Consider the following 13901-nt stretch of genomic DNA (forward strand, 5'->3'; position numbering starts at 1 on the left):
TTACGCCCCTTGCGTTACGTCTTTTGCGGTGCGCCGCTCGCGGTACGTCGCTCCCCTTACGTCGTTTGCGGTAAGCATCTTGCGTTACGCAGTTTGCGGTGCGCTGCGCGGTGCGTGCCGGGATAGCATCCGGGCACCCCGCTGAGGTAAACGGTGGGGCTGGAGGATCGCTGCTCGCTGCTATTTCGCTCCTAGGCCCCAGGTCCCCCATCCACCCGGCGCCATGGCGATGCAAGCGGCCAAACGAGCTAACGTGAGTGCTCGCCCCTGCCCCAAGGCCCTCGGGAGGGGTGTGAGGCGAAGGGCGGCCCTGGGAGAGGGGGGCGGCCCTCCGGGCTGCTCGCTCGTTAGGCAAAAGCACAGCTGCTGAGGGGGAGAAAGGGAGGCGGTCTCTCAAATGTTGTAAGCACGAGATTTAGTACTTAAGTTGTAACATGTAAGGTTTGAAGTGAGCGCTCTGGGTGTGTTACCGCATGGCTTGTTTCCCCACCAGATCCGGCTGCCGCCAGAAGTCAACCGGATCCTGTATATCAGGAACTTGCCCTATAAAATCACCGCGGAGGAGATGTATGATATTTTTGGGAAATACGGGCCTATTCGGCAAATCCGAGTGTGAGTATGTTTAGCTCCCTTTGCGAATTTAAGGGCTTCATGGGCTTTGGGGTAGCTGCTATAAGTCAATGGTGCTACTACCGTAGATAAGAACTGGGTTTTACAGCTAAAAAGTTGAACGTACTTTAGCAGCATCCCTGTGCCAGAGGGGAAGGTAGTGATGTTTCTCTTCTGTGTGAATTCTGTAGAAAAGAATATTGCTGGTAGATAGGCTGGAAAAGTTTAAACCTGGTGTGAACGTAGATATGGGGGGAAAATAAAGACTTTTATTTAAATAAACCTTAAATACGCTAACCTTTTATTACAAGTAAATGTAAAAATGTGAGAAGCAAGGGTTGGAAGCAAGCACTTTTACTGCTTAATGAGTACTAGGTACTGAACTAATGGAAAAATTGAGATGTTGCTGTTGGTGCCGGACATGTCTACCCAAGTAATACACCATGGCCAGAAACAGCCTGTTCCTGAGGTACGTAGTCCATGGATCAGAGAGATTCAACTGTAATTTTCTCCTAAATGCACCGAGGTTATACCTGTCTACAGCACATCTGAGGTTTTTCCCTTTAGTTCCTTTGAATATTGAAGCCCCGAGCTCTGGTGTTCCTTGTTATCTTGAGTACTGTCTGATTGCTGTGGATTTACCCATAATTTCATCTGGTTAATATCATGTTCTGCTAAGTTGCAGGCAAAAAGAGTTAGGTTGAAGCTGGAATTTACGATTAGCTATTGAGAACTGCAGTAAGATTGGCTGCAGTATTGACATTCTTACAAAATGTTTTTTTTTCCCTCACTAAGTATTTGGAAAGCAGTGGGGAGGTGACAAAAGTTAGCGCTCATGTTTAGTACTTAAAAAGAAAACATTGTCAGTCATACTTCCTTAGATGAACAAATAGAAAGGAAACGCGGTTTATATTTGATAAGGTTTTCTTCATACTGCCTTTGTCCAGATGTTGACAAAATAACTTGTGGCATCTCTGAGTTTTGGAGTAGGTTGCTAGTTGGACTAGAGCGGAACGTGGCCTTGTTTATGTTGCTGTCTGCTTCCTCGTGCTCTGAGAGTGGGGTGGGTGATGAATCCACAGTGAGTTTCACTGGTTTGATTATGCAGGATGTAAAGATGGTAACAGCTGAAAAGACCAAACTTTACCCCAGATCAAAGTGCTTGTTTCAGTCAGAGCCATAGTGAAGAAAAATGGTTGTTGAGTGTAAGGATCTGCATTGGGCTTATGTGGCAAGGGTTTGGTAGCAGGGGAGCTGCAGGGGTGGCTTCTTGTGAGCAGAGCCCAGCAGCTGCTCCATGTCAGATCAGAGCCAACTCCAGCTGGCTCAAAAAGGGACCCGCCGCTGGCCAGAGCCGAGCCAGTGAGTGACGTTACTTGCACCTCTGGGAGGGCAGAGTTAAGAAAGAGGAAAAAACTGCTGCGCTACAGCAGCTGTGAGAGAGGGTGAGAAATTGTGAGAGAAGCAGCCCTGCAGCCCCCAGGTCAGTGCAGCAGGAGGGCAGGAGGTGCTCCAGGCATGCAGCACAAGTTCCCCAGCGGCCTGTGGAGAGGCCCCTGGTGGAGCAGGCTGTCCCCCTGCAGCCCATGGGTCCCACATGGAGCAGATCTCCACGCTGCAGCCCGTGGAAGAACCCCCGGTGGAGCAGGTGGATGTGGCCTGGAGGAGGCTGCGGCCCATGGAGAGCCCCCGCAGGAGCAGGCCCCGGGCCGGAGCTGCAGCCCGTGGAGAGGAGCCCATGCAGGAGCAGGGGGTCTGGGGGGAGCTGCCGCCCGTAGGGGCCCCGTGCTGGAGCAGTTTGCTCCTGGGGGATGGACCCCGTGGTACGGAGCCGTGTGGGAGCAGTTCTTGAAGAGCTGCTGCCTGTGGGCAGCCCCCGCAGGCTCAGTTCGGGAAGAACGGCATCCCGTGGGAGGGACCCCGCGGGGAGCAGGGGCAGAGAGGGACCGTGAAGGAGCAGCGGAGACAAAGTGTCAGGGACTGACCGCAGCCACGTTGCCCGTTCTGCTGCACCACTCAGGGGGAGAAGGTGGAAGAGGGTGGGTGGGGGGAAGGTGGTTTTGTTTTGTTTTAGATTCTTGCTGCTCTAGCTTGTTAGTAATAGGTAATAAATTGCATTACTCTCCCTATGCTGAGTTTATTTTGCCCATGACAGTAACTGTTGATTGATCTCCCTGTCCTTATTTCAACCCCTGAGCCCTTCCTATCACATTTTCTTCCCCTTTCCCTTTGAGTTGTGGTGGATCTCAGCTGCCCAGCTGTGTAAAACTCATTTTGTTCCTGTGCTGGTTTTATGTGTCGAATTGCCTTCAGTAAACAAGCAGGAACAGAGGGGTGTCCTCCCCAGTGCTGTGTTGGAACATGTAGCTGGTGCGATCCTTCTGATAAGAGAGTTAGGCAACAAAAGTGACTGGGGAAGTGGTTAAAGGAGCAAGGGATAGCATAAATTAATTGTTTGGCTAAATAGGTGGAATTGTTCACTAATGGTCATTAGTTGGTAAAGGAGAGCTACCATTTCTGAAAAAGGGTTGGTTGGAGTGGTGTGACAGCGGCACGTGAAGAATTCAGGTGTGTCAGGAGACATGCTGAAGCGTTTCTGACAGGAGCTGCTAGCAGTGTGCCTGCTGATTGTTCAGCACTGCTGATTGTGTTATGTCCTGCAGAAATCCTGACGCTGTTATGAGGCAGGAAGCACTGTGGAGCTCCCTTTGTAACAACTTAGCGCCTTTGTGCAGTTTTTAACCTGTTCAGCTCTTCATTTGTGTACTCTTCCCAGAGCAGACATGCGTGATGACGTTTGGTGGAGTTCTCTGACAAGTCAGTGCCTTAGGAAGGGTTCTGCTGACAAAGGTCGCTGTAGCTGTGTTCCAGCCGGGATCTGTGGGAGCTGTGAGCTCTGTCATCTCTCTGAGCTAGTTAGCGTTATGGGCCCAGACGGGTCTCCTGTCCCTCAGGCAAAGGAAATCGGATCAGTGGCCTGATAGGTGGTGGCTGTGCGTCTGAAGTGGTCTTGGAGCAGCGCGGCTGGTTTGTGGTGTGCTAAGGACAGCATCCCATCCTAGGTGGCATCAGGTCTGGGCAGCCACTAGCTGACAGCCCAGTCTTGTAATGTTCAATAAAACAAGCTAATTGCTGTTCCAAAAACTTTGCCGAAATGTGTTGACCGCTCACAGCAACAGCACCATGTCTCTGTTACATTTTCCTATCGCTTCTGACTCTGAACTCTAAGTGAAGATTGGTGTAGGAAGCAGGGGTATATTTCAGTGCCTAGCAAAACCAATAATTATTCTGTGGTGAAGTTGCATTAGCTAATCCAATCTCAGTCACTGCTAAACAAAAATAGAATAATTTCCTGTTCAGTTAGTTTAACATTCACCCTGATCTTGCTCTGCAGTGGGAACACTCCCGAAACGAGAGGAACAGCCTACGTAGTCTATGAAGACATCTTCGATGCTAAAAATGCTTGTGATCATCTGTCAGGGTTCAACGTGTGCAACAGATACCTCGTCGTTTTGTACTACAACGCAAACAGGGTGAGTGCTTGGTGTTCTTTAAGTTACCTGAGACCGATGTCACCCGTGGTGGTGGTAACTGGTGGTCATTTCTGGCGATTAACACATCATAAGGATAAATATTTCTTCTTACACCTTTTATTTTTGTAACCACAGGCATTCCAGAAGATGGACACAAAGAAGAAAGAGGAACAGCTTAAGCTTCTCAAGGAAAAATACGGAATTAATACAGATCCGCCAAAATAAACTGATTTTTTTTTTGAAAACTGTTTTCAAGACCTGCCATTGTGTTCTGGAAGTACGTAAGGATTCTCTCTGATGTATATATTTTTAAAATTTAATAGGCTGTAATTTCAATCCTTAGATCTTCGTATTAGGATTAAACGTAAAACATCAGAAGATCTGCTGTAAGACTAAACCCCCTAAATGGACACAGCTTCGTTGTGTTGCAGGGCTGAGCTGTAAGCGCTGTGTAACCACCGTCCTCTCTCTGGCAGGCCCTTGTAGGACAGGACCGAGTACAGGCCTGCTGAAATTCTGCCCAGGCTGCAGGGCTGATTTTAAACGGGGCAGCCAGTTAATGCAAAGAGCTCAAGGGGCTTTGTATCAGCTGTCTGCGTGCTGAATTTCACTTGCCACTTCTAAAAACGGAATAATGCAAGTAAACAAGAGTGTCCCTGCCACGGGGATTCTTGTGCTTTGGTTTTTAATTAAAAAAAAAAAGTGTGGTTTGATTCTTGTTCACACCGGTATGTTTTACACAATTCACTGCATCTTTTTCCTCAGAATATTTGTTACTAGGAACAAACAAAGCCTAACTCCATGTTCATAATGAAGTTTTTTCTACGAACTAGAAAATGAGTGGCCTTTTAAAATAATCCAACTGCTTTGGTGACTTCAGTCAAAATGCCTTGTTCCCAGCAATGAGGACAGACCAGGTGAGCTGCTGTGAGATAATCTTGCTCTGACGGTGCATTGCTGTATGGCTGAGAGAGATTTTTAAGTGTACCGGTTAAAACTGAACTTAGTAGGAGCAGCAGGAATGAACTTCGTGCTTTTCATGTTATTAGGGAACACCGGACTAAAGCAAGGCCACAGATACTGGCAGTGATTTTAGATACCTGTGATGGGATTGTTTCCTGTTCGTACATTTGAACTTTTATACCTGTATGTGTAATATCTGCTGGAGGAAAAAGGAAACCAGATTTAAATTTTGGGGCTTTTTATTTCTAAAAGTATCAGCACTCACGTCTCATGAATAAAAATCAGGTTGTTGGCATGCATAACCAGTCTAATTGAGAAGTGGACAGGGTTGAGCTCTGCCTCTGTTCTTACCCAGCTGCAAGTTGTGTGATCGCAGGTAGTCATCCCGCCTCCCAGGAGGATTTACGCGCTTGGATTTGATGTTCAGCTCACTGACCATGCGGCTTCTAGCCAGTGCAGAATGTGGGCAGATGTAAACGTATTTTGCCTGAGGGTTTAGAACTCAGGTTAAAAATTCTTGTCTATTATATTGTCATAATGGAGTGTTTTTTCTTTATTGAAATCTGACTCTTAAAGCATGCAGTTCTGTCCGTTTAGTAAAAAGAAAAAAGTATAAATAAATGTGTACATAATTTTGCTTTGTTTTTTAATCAAGGCTTGTTTTATTCTGTGCTTGTAATATTTTTAAAAAGGAATCAGTCATTACAGGAATGTTTGATAAAGGTAATACTTTGTCTAGTACCCCTCACCGCAGCTGCGATGTGTGCATAAATGTTCCTGCGCGTTCAGCAGGTGGGTGAGGCAGTGAGGGTGCCTGGTGCTGGGTGCCAAGCCCAGCTCTCGAACAGAAGCTGTCCCCTGTATTTGCCGTGTGCTGTGCCTGTCGTTTCTCAGCTGGGAGCGCGCACACAGGGAGCTGGTGCTGCCCTGAGCCGCAGGGAGGGGGCTGCAGAAAGGCTCTTGGACTATTTCAGGGGGTTCCAGGCCAACTCTACGGGCAGGGGCCTCCTTTCTACTCACAGACAGGCCTTTGGGGTGCTGCGTATGAGAGCTATGGCTAGCGTGTTTAGTGCGAAGCCTTCCCCTTATTCCACAGCACTTCTATAAACTTCTATAAGCGTGGTGTTCCCTTTAAAACTGAAACCTCTTTTTGCAGAAAGAAGTCTCACAGGAGGCAATAAGCCATCTCTGAGGTCAGGGACAGCAAAATCAGCCTGGACAAAAGAGTGCATCCACAGGAGACAGGCAGGTGGGCAGCGCTGAACCAGGCAGCTGCAGCAGTCGCTGTCACTTCTCTGAGCTGCCTTTAAATCTCTGCTGCCCTCGTGGCCGGCTTTGACTTGCTCAGCCCGCTGCTTCTTCCCCCGTTGGATACAGCTGTGCTGTGCATACGTGAAGTGCAAAGTAACCGATCTGGTCTGCTGTCATCCGCATGTGGTCCGTTACTTGTACCTGTACCACGTTGGTTCCCTCACCTATCTGATTAACACAAATCTTAAGCTTTTCAGGCAAAACCAGCTTGCCTCAGGAACGTTTCAATGAGTGAAATTTCCCCGAGGCCTGACTGCTGTATGAACAGCCGTAGCTCTGTAGAGGGGTGGCACAGGAACGCACCACTTACACAAGTTGGTGAGCGTTTGGAAAGCCCCTGGCTGTAACTGGAACCAGAGGTGCTTGTTACCACGCTGGATTTATGCTTCTAATAAGTAAACGCTGGTAATAAAACACTGATGCACTAAGGATGAAGCCACGTTCTGTCTGCCTTGTTTAAAATCATGTGCAAATACTGCATTTGGTCTGTCAATAGCACAGAGCGTGTTGCGTGCACTGTAGTGTCTGTTTGGGTGAGGATTCGATGCTGTTTGAAATATATATATATATATATATATATATATATATATATAAAAAAAAGCAATTCTTTAGGGTAATAAGATTAATAAAAATTCCTTCAATGAATCCTCAAGATCAGCAGCTTTTGATTTCTCGGAGAGCTCAGCTGCTGCCTTTCATTAAATATTCCATTTCATACTTCTTCTAGTGCCTGTTCAGGGCTTTCAATGTCCCTGTACATGTAAAATGAAATAATAATTTGTACCTGCAAGACAGAGGGAATGGAAATCGAATGCCCGGAGGACTGTTTTGATGAGGTCTGCTCAAGATTTTGTTTGAAATGTAATATCAAAGGACGGGGAAATGAGTTCAGTTATATGAATGGCAGAGAGGGCAGCAAATAAGGCAGATGTTACCAGCCTTGCAGTCTACATCTGTGCTGGTTTTTGTGTGTGCTCGCTTTCCATTTAATTTTTCAGGAAGTAGGGCATGAAATTAAGCCTGGAAGGTCATTTTTTTTCCATCTCTATTGTTTAGAAATTAGTAACAAGAGCATATCTGATTACACAGGCAGTGACAGTAGATTTTTTCCAATCCATTATATAGTGGTAATAATTATATGTACTGTGTTGATCGATGATACAATTAAATAAATTAACACATTTGCAGTCAAATAAAGAGCTGAAGATTACATTTCCTTGAAGACTTAATTCCCCTAAGTATCACAAAGCACAATTAGTTTTCCTTTCAGATTTTTTTTAATGAAATTGGCATGAAAAATGTAATAATCTCTGCTTCCAACAAAGGTCTCTGAAGAGAGAGGGGGGTGATGAGGGAGAAAGCTTCATCAAGCAGCTGTAACGAGGATTTTACAGACTGGGTAATGGTGGGGTTGTACAGCTGAGGGCACTGGAAAGGAGCCTACTTTTTTTTTTTATCTTTCTCCCTGGTAAGAAACCCTGTGAAGGGGAAAAGGAGAGCGATGTCCCAGCTGTTGCATAGACAGCAGCAGGGTGGAGAGGTGATGGAGGCGTACTGGGAGCATGCAGTTTTTCCAGGTGCACTGAATTGATTCTTCCCAGCACCATTTGCTTTCGAGGCATTTGGGAAAGGTCCTCGCTGAGAACTCTTGGTGAGATGTGTGGAACCTAGCTGCTGCAGTCATCCTACATTTCCACCAAAACAGGGTCCCAAAGTTTTAAGGAAGACAAGTGTTTACTCTGCCAATGTTCAATGAACTATAGTCTGCAAGAGATGGGGTTTGTTTGCTTATGAATTAACAAGATAAAACGCAGCTTTGTGGCTAAAACGCAAATCAAGAGAAGAGAGAAATCTGTGGTCACTGGTGATCAAATTGGTAGTCCTGGTGTTCTGTGCCCCTTTCCTCTCTCACCTCCAGGCGGTATCACCTCACTACGTGGCTTTGCAGCCTGTCTCCTCGCACTTGCAGAGACTCGCACAGGGAAATAGCACACCAACGGTTCCAAAAACCCAGCAGTTGAAAAATTACACAAATAGCTTAAAGCCAGGCCGAATAAAGATAACATCATGCCCCAGTGATGTACATTTTTCCAGTGCAGAGCGGAAAAGCAAGCCAAAATGTGAGAAACCAAGTTTAGGCAATGCAAAAATAACAGTACAGAGGCAGCTCTCCTTATCTGCTAAAACTAGGGAAATGAGAGTCTACACATCTTCCTGCCTCCAGAGGAGGAACCAGTGCTTTGTGCATTCGTATAACTGTCAAATGAAAGAAGTATTGTTGCCTCGAGTGCCATGAGCATGGTGCGGGGAGTACAATTACAGGTTACGTGACCAGCACCAAAAAGTGCAGCCTAAGAATAAGGTGTGTTCAGTGGCCGCATCGGTCCACGTTCAGATTGGTTTTGTGAGGTGGATACATGTAATTTTGCTCATTTTCAGCCTAGTTCAGCTCCAGCAGGAATTGTTACACTAGTTTTACCCTTGTAAAGGCAGAGAATTGAACCTGCGCTGTAGGAACATCCCCTTCCCTCTCCTCAGCAGCTAAATTTTGGCCAGAGTTGAGGGGCCACCAGCAGTGCAGGGGAGATGGAGAGTCAGGAAACCTCCCTGTCCCGGCAGCCCCTACATGCACCCTCCCAGGTACTGCTGCTCCCACAGAGATCTTCTACTGTGTGATCTGTAACAGAGGCAGTACGTGGAATTACATGTACTCATGTAAAGAGAGAAATAATTAACAAGAAAATCAGTAGATGAGTGTCTGAAGAACATCTTATGCACCAAAAATAATTCCAGTGGCCAGTGGAAAGCAGAAAAAAAAAAAGAAAACAGAAATTGTAAAGTATCAATATTTTATTGTTTTATATATATATTTAATTCTTAAATGAGACAGTACTTTTTAAAACAGCAGCAAGCAGAACGTACAAGTTGAGAAAAGTGGCAGCGCAGGTAACTCTGTTTGGCTAATGCCCGTTCATGTACAAGGCGTACATTGGATTTTTTGAGCACCTTTTGTGTTTTTATTTTTTTTTCTTGGTTTAAGTGTACAGTAAGGCAGTGGTTTTTCAATAAGGAATATATATATATATATTTATATTTATATATATTTGCAATCATCACCGTGAAGTTTTATTACATGCAAGGTAAATAAAATGTACAACTTGAAAATGTTACAGCGGTAGACATTTTTTCCCAAAGCAAAGCTTCTGATAAAAGGCAACTACGGACACCACAAAGTTAAAAAACCAGAGAGAAGGCTTCAGAAACTGAACAGCAGGCGCTACTGACGTGACAGCTTGAGCAGGGAAGGTGAGGATTCCAGTGAAGATTTCTCCCGCTGCGGGGAAGGGGAGAAGGAACGGATGGTTATCGACAGGTGCCTCCCTCGAGAAGACTCACTCCAACCTGAGCAGCTCCACGTCGAAGAGGAGGGTGGCGTTGGGAGGGATGACCCCTGGGTGCCCCGTGGCTCCGTAGGCCATCTCAGGTGTGCAGGTCAGCTTTGCTCTTTGTCCTAAGCTCATCTGGTTTTTGGGTTTTGAGAGGAAAAAAGATAAAACACAATATTAGGAGGAAAAGAACAAATCGCTGCATGGCAGATTTACAGAATCGAGGCCAGTTAGGACAATGGGATTCATCTTTCAGCTCTTGTAGAAAGCTCAAGCTGCCACAGCTCAGGTCTCCTAACTCCTCCGGCTTCTCACTGCTGTTATTTAAATCACCAGAGCCACACTGAGAGTAACAGGAAGGCTTTTCAAGGCACGCTTTGCTCCACACGGCTTACCCCAGAGGCAGCTGCATGAGGTGTGGGTTCTGCTGAGGGGTGCGGGATCCCTGTAACGCCATCAGCAGGCGTTATGGAAAAGGCTCCCAGTAGCAGGTACAGTCAGAGCTCTGTATTCATGAGAAATCAGAGCAGGAACACAGGTGGGAAGCGACAATCATTGCTTCATTTGGACGCAGTGAAGAAGCAACGTTTTTCCTTCTTCAGCCATCAGCAGGGATGACTTCAAAACTACTGCCCCAACGCTAATGCTGTAAGCGTCCAACTTCCCACTGCTGGGCAGATGCAAAGTAAACACTGATGCAATCCTACTTAAAAGAGGTTTCCCTAGGCTCAAATCCAAGGCAGACACCTCACCTCAGGTGCTGCTTATTCCACAAGAGAGTCCTGGTCCCTGGGACGGACAGAAATGTCCATTTCTCTCACCCCCGAATTGGTTCTAGAGGTAAAAGTACTCACCAATATTTGGGGTATAAAGAGTCAAAACCCTGTTCTTCCAACAAACTATTCGAGGCTAGAGTGCTCCCAAAATAAGACTCGTGCACTGAGCAAGAAATGATCCTTGATTTGATCCAGTGATTTTAACTCAGCCTTCTCTCCTGAGACTGGACTGGACTATGGATTATGCAATTTCTCCTGTTGAATTTCTTTTCAGTTTCTATAAAATATGCCAAAGCTATAGCTCTGATCACTCTGGGTAGAAGAAGAATGTGAATGTGGCTCCCTCACATCCAGGGAGCATTCACAGCAGAGGACTGAGGGTATAAGAGCAGATGAGCTCCCTAAATCCAAATCTAAATGCTAGACAAAGTGAGCTGCCTTTTCCCAAGTGCCTTGTGTCAGTCACAGTCCCCAAACCCTCCAGGAGACAGCCACAGGCTTAACCTCGGTGAGTGATCCGCTAGGAGGAGCAGGAGGGCAGCATGTGGCTACCCCGACTGCTGGCCAGGCTTCAGGCCACCCTAACGAAGAGCCACAAGGCGGTGAGTGAGAGTTAAGGGAGGGATAAAACTGATTCGCCCTGAGCTTGCTGCCAGAGCTTTATCTGCACTGCTTCTGACTGGGATAAAACTAACCCCTCTGAACCTAAGTTTCTCATTTTGCATTCTTTCCTTCTCTTTAGTTAAGCATAAAAAAAATATTCCTGTTAATAATATTTGAGCAATTTCCTCCTACTTTGAGCTCCAGGACCCAGAAATAGGGAATAACAAGGAATTTTACGCCCTGATCTCACTCACTCTTGCACTTGAGAGCCCCGATGGCACTCCTCACACAGTGGGACCTCACAGTGTTGCAGACAAAATGCCACAGAGATGGCAATGAACTGCCTTGTGTGGCTCCTTCCAGGTTTTACCGTGTTGGCACTCAAGCTGTAATTAACGGAGGGCAGTTTTCTGTTTCCTGGCTGAGGGGTGCTCACTGAATGTGAAGTTCTGTAGCTGGGAGCCCGAAGTCATAAAAGCGTAACGGTGCAGTTTGGTACCCTGTTCAGTAAGGGTCAAAGTCGTGGAGGTCATCACAATGGCAGCTTGGCCTTTATGGAGCACCTGAAGAGAAGCCACTCCATAAAATGCAGCCACCTGGAACATTTCTGAGCCTGCTGGGGTTTATTTGTGGTAGCTAGCCCTGGGGAAGAAGCAAGGGTTACGTGGCACGTTGACACCTGGCAAGGGGGTTTAACCTCTTCCCTCCCAAACACCACAAGGAAAGCCTTGTGAGCAGGGGCATCCCTGGCCAGCCAGGGGAGGACTATAGGAAACAGTGTGCTTGAATGGACCGTGCCTTCATAGCGCAGAATCACAGAATTATCTAGGTTGGAAAGGGCCTTCAACATCACCAAGTCCAACCATCAACCTGACCTACTGAGTGCCATCACTAAGCCACGTCCCTCAGTGCCACGTTACAGTGATATATCCAGGGATGGGGACCCCACCACCTCCCTGGGCAGCCCGTTCCAACACTCGGCCACCCTTTTGATGACTAAATTCATCCTAGTATCCAACCTAAACCTTCCCGGCACAACTTAAAACCACTAAGAAAACCATGTAGGATTCTACATTGTGATTTCCACTCGGTCTTGTCAATATTGCACTGAACACTACTGTGCTTACACACCCTTCGCATGGTTTGAAATTCAGGTAGAATAATTTCTTTGTACCTGTGTAACACCTTCTTCAAATCCCTTAATGACTTCTTGCCTGCCAATCTTGAACCTGAAAGGCTTGTTTCTGTCTCTGGAGGAATCAAACTTCTTCCCATTCTGCAGCATTCCTGCCAAAACAAGACAGTTTCAATCTGAGCTACACCTAAATTGAAGTGCTGAAAGGTAGAGGGGAAAGAAGTGAAAAATTAGTGTCTTGGACGCATCAACTGTTCACTTCCATTTTCACTTTGAAACCTCATCAGAAACGCACATGGCAGCTCCAAACAGTCCTTGTGGAGAACATGGGTGACCCCGGCCTGTTGCCATGTGTGGTCCAAAGCTCATGGCAGTCAACAGGAGCTTTCCTCTGACTACGAAGGGTGGGGATGTACATTCAGGTTTGGGAACTCTGAGCCAATTTGCTGCCAGTTAAACATATGCGTGCATACAGCAGTTCCTTTGCCTCGTTTCTGCAAATTTACACCAGAATTCCTAAAAGCCGTGTTTGGTACCTTGACTGTTAAACTTCTCTACTGGATTTACTCAGCAGTGCTAGAATAAAGTGTTACACAAATGGGGCCATTTCACACTGTGCAAGTGAAACTTCCTCACCCCGATACAGCTGTATGTGTTTCCTCCTTGCACACAAAGAACAGAAAAGATTCTGCATTCAAAAAAAAGGGAAGGGAAGGGAAGGGAAGGGAAGGGAAGGGAAGGGAAGGGAAGGGAAGGGAAGGGAAGGGAAGGGAAGGGAAGGGAAGGGAAGGGAAGGGAAGGGAAGGGAAGGGAAGGGAAGGGAAGGGAAGGGAAGGGAAGGGAAGGGAAGGGAAGGGAAGGGAAGGGACGGGACGGGACGGGACGGGACGGGACGGGACGGGACGAAGGGAAGCGAAGGGAAGGGAAGGGAAGGGAATAGCAAGGACATTTATATGAATACTCCCTTAGCTCATTCCTTATATTGCCATACAGCCCCAAGACAGTCACAGCAACACCTTACTTGCTCATTTGGACGGACACAACACTGTTTCAACCTGTATATTATGAACATATGCACAGATTTTACAGCAAATGGACAAGCCTTTACAGGGCTCTACATCATTAGGTCTCCTCATTCTTTTTCAAACTGGTATTTATGATAGCTTTAAACTTCAGAGTAGTCAATAATTGCTCTTTCCAAATGTTACACGCTGAATATTGCAATGCTGGGCTGGTATTTATGCATTAGAATAAATACTTTCTTTGTAATGCTGCAATGCCAGGGTGTTCTGGGCATATACAATGACCCTACTGTACAAGGTGCTGTAAAAAGAAACACCCATGAATAAGCAAGTATTTGGGAAAGTTTCTGGTTGAAAACAATTTTATCAAGGACAGGTTTGACAGAAAATGCTGAGAAATACTATATTTATGATTCAATATGAGAAAGACAGTCTTTCTGGTTTCCTTTCATTAAAGCAGTTATATTAACAGACCAGTTCAATGCATGAGTTTTTTTTCCTAGTGAAAAAATCATTAGTTATTGTTCAAACAACAAAAAACGGCACATTTGGCTTACTTAAAA

General features: G+C 46.2%; 2 protein-coding genes across 3 annotated transcripts in view; one reads left to right on the top strand and one right to left on the bottom strand.

Annotated features, from left to right (window-relative positions):
* The first annotated feature begins 59 nt into the window (after window positions 1-59).
* Window positions 60-5702, top strand: SF3B6 (splicing factor 3b subunit 6). The gene is made up of 4 exons (XM_040554361.1): window positions 60-253; window positions 494-612; window positions 4004-4142; window positions 4278-5702. Exons 1-4 carry the CDS (start codon window positions 224-226, stop codon window positions 4365-4367), a joined length of 378 nt encoding a protein of 125 aa, XP_040410295.1. The 5' UTR covers window positions 60-223; the 3' UTR covers window positions 4368-5702.
* Window positions 5703-6818: 1116 nt separating this feature from the next.
* The window catches only part of FKBP1B (FKBP prolyl isomerase 1B), a 47298-nt gene continuing 40215 nt past the window's right edge, over window positions 6819-13901 (bottom strand). For both annotated transcript variants that reach the window (XM_040554362.1, XM_040554363.1), the window contains 2 exons: window positions 12356-12468; window positions 6819-9937 (listed from right to left, as the gene is read on the bottom strand). In XM_040554362.1, coding sequence (XP_040410296.1) covers window positions 9809-9937; window positions 12356-12468 — 242 coding nt within the window. In that variant the 3' untranslated portion in view covers window positions 6819-9808. The remainder of the gene's footprint in view (window positions 9938-12355; window positions 12469-13901) is intronic.

The sequence above is a fragment of the Cygnus olor genome, chromosome 3 (genome assembly GCF_009769625.2).
Source record: "Cygnus olor isolate bCygOlo1 chromosome 3, bCygOlo1.pri.v2, whole genome shotgun sequence".
In the NCBI taxonomy this organism is placed as follows: domain Eukaryota; kingdom Metazoa; phylum Chordata; class Aves; order Anseriformes; family Anatidae; genus Cygnus; species Cygnus olor.

What these genes read in the sequence shown, in the direction of transcription:
- SF3B6 (XM_040554361.1), top strand. Translation starts at nt 224, where the DNA reads ATGGCGATGCAAGCGGCCAAACGAGCTAAC. An exon ending in AAGCGGCCAAACGAGCTAAC is followed by an intron (nt 254 to 493) that starts GTGAGTGCTCGC and finishes TTTCCCCACCAG; the next exon opens with ATCCGGCTGCCGCCAGAAGT. An exon ending in CCTATTCGGCAAATCCGAGT is followed by an intron (nt 613 to 4,003) that starts GTGAGTATGTTT and finishes CTTGCTCTGCAG; the next exon opens with TGGGAACACTCCCGAAACGA.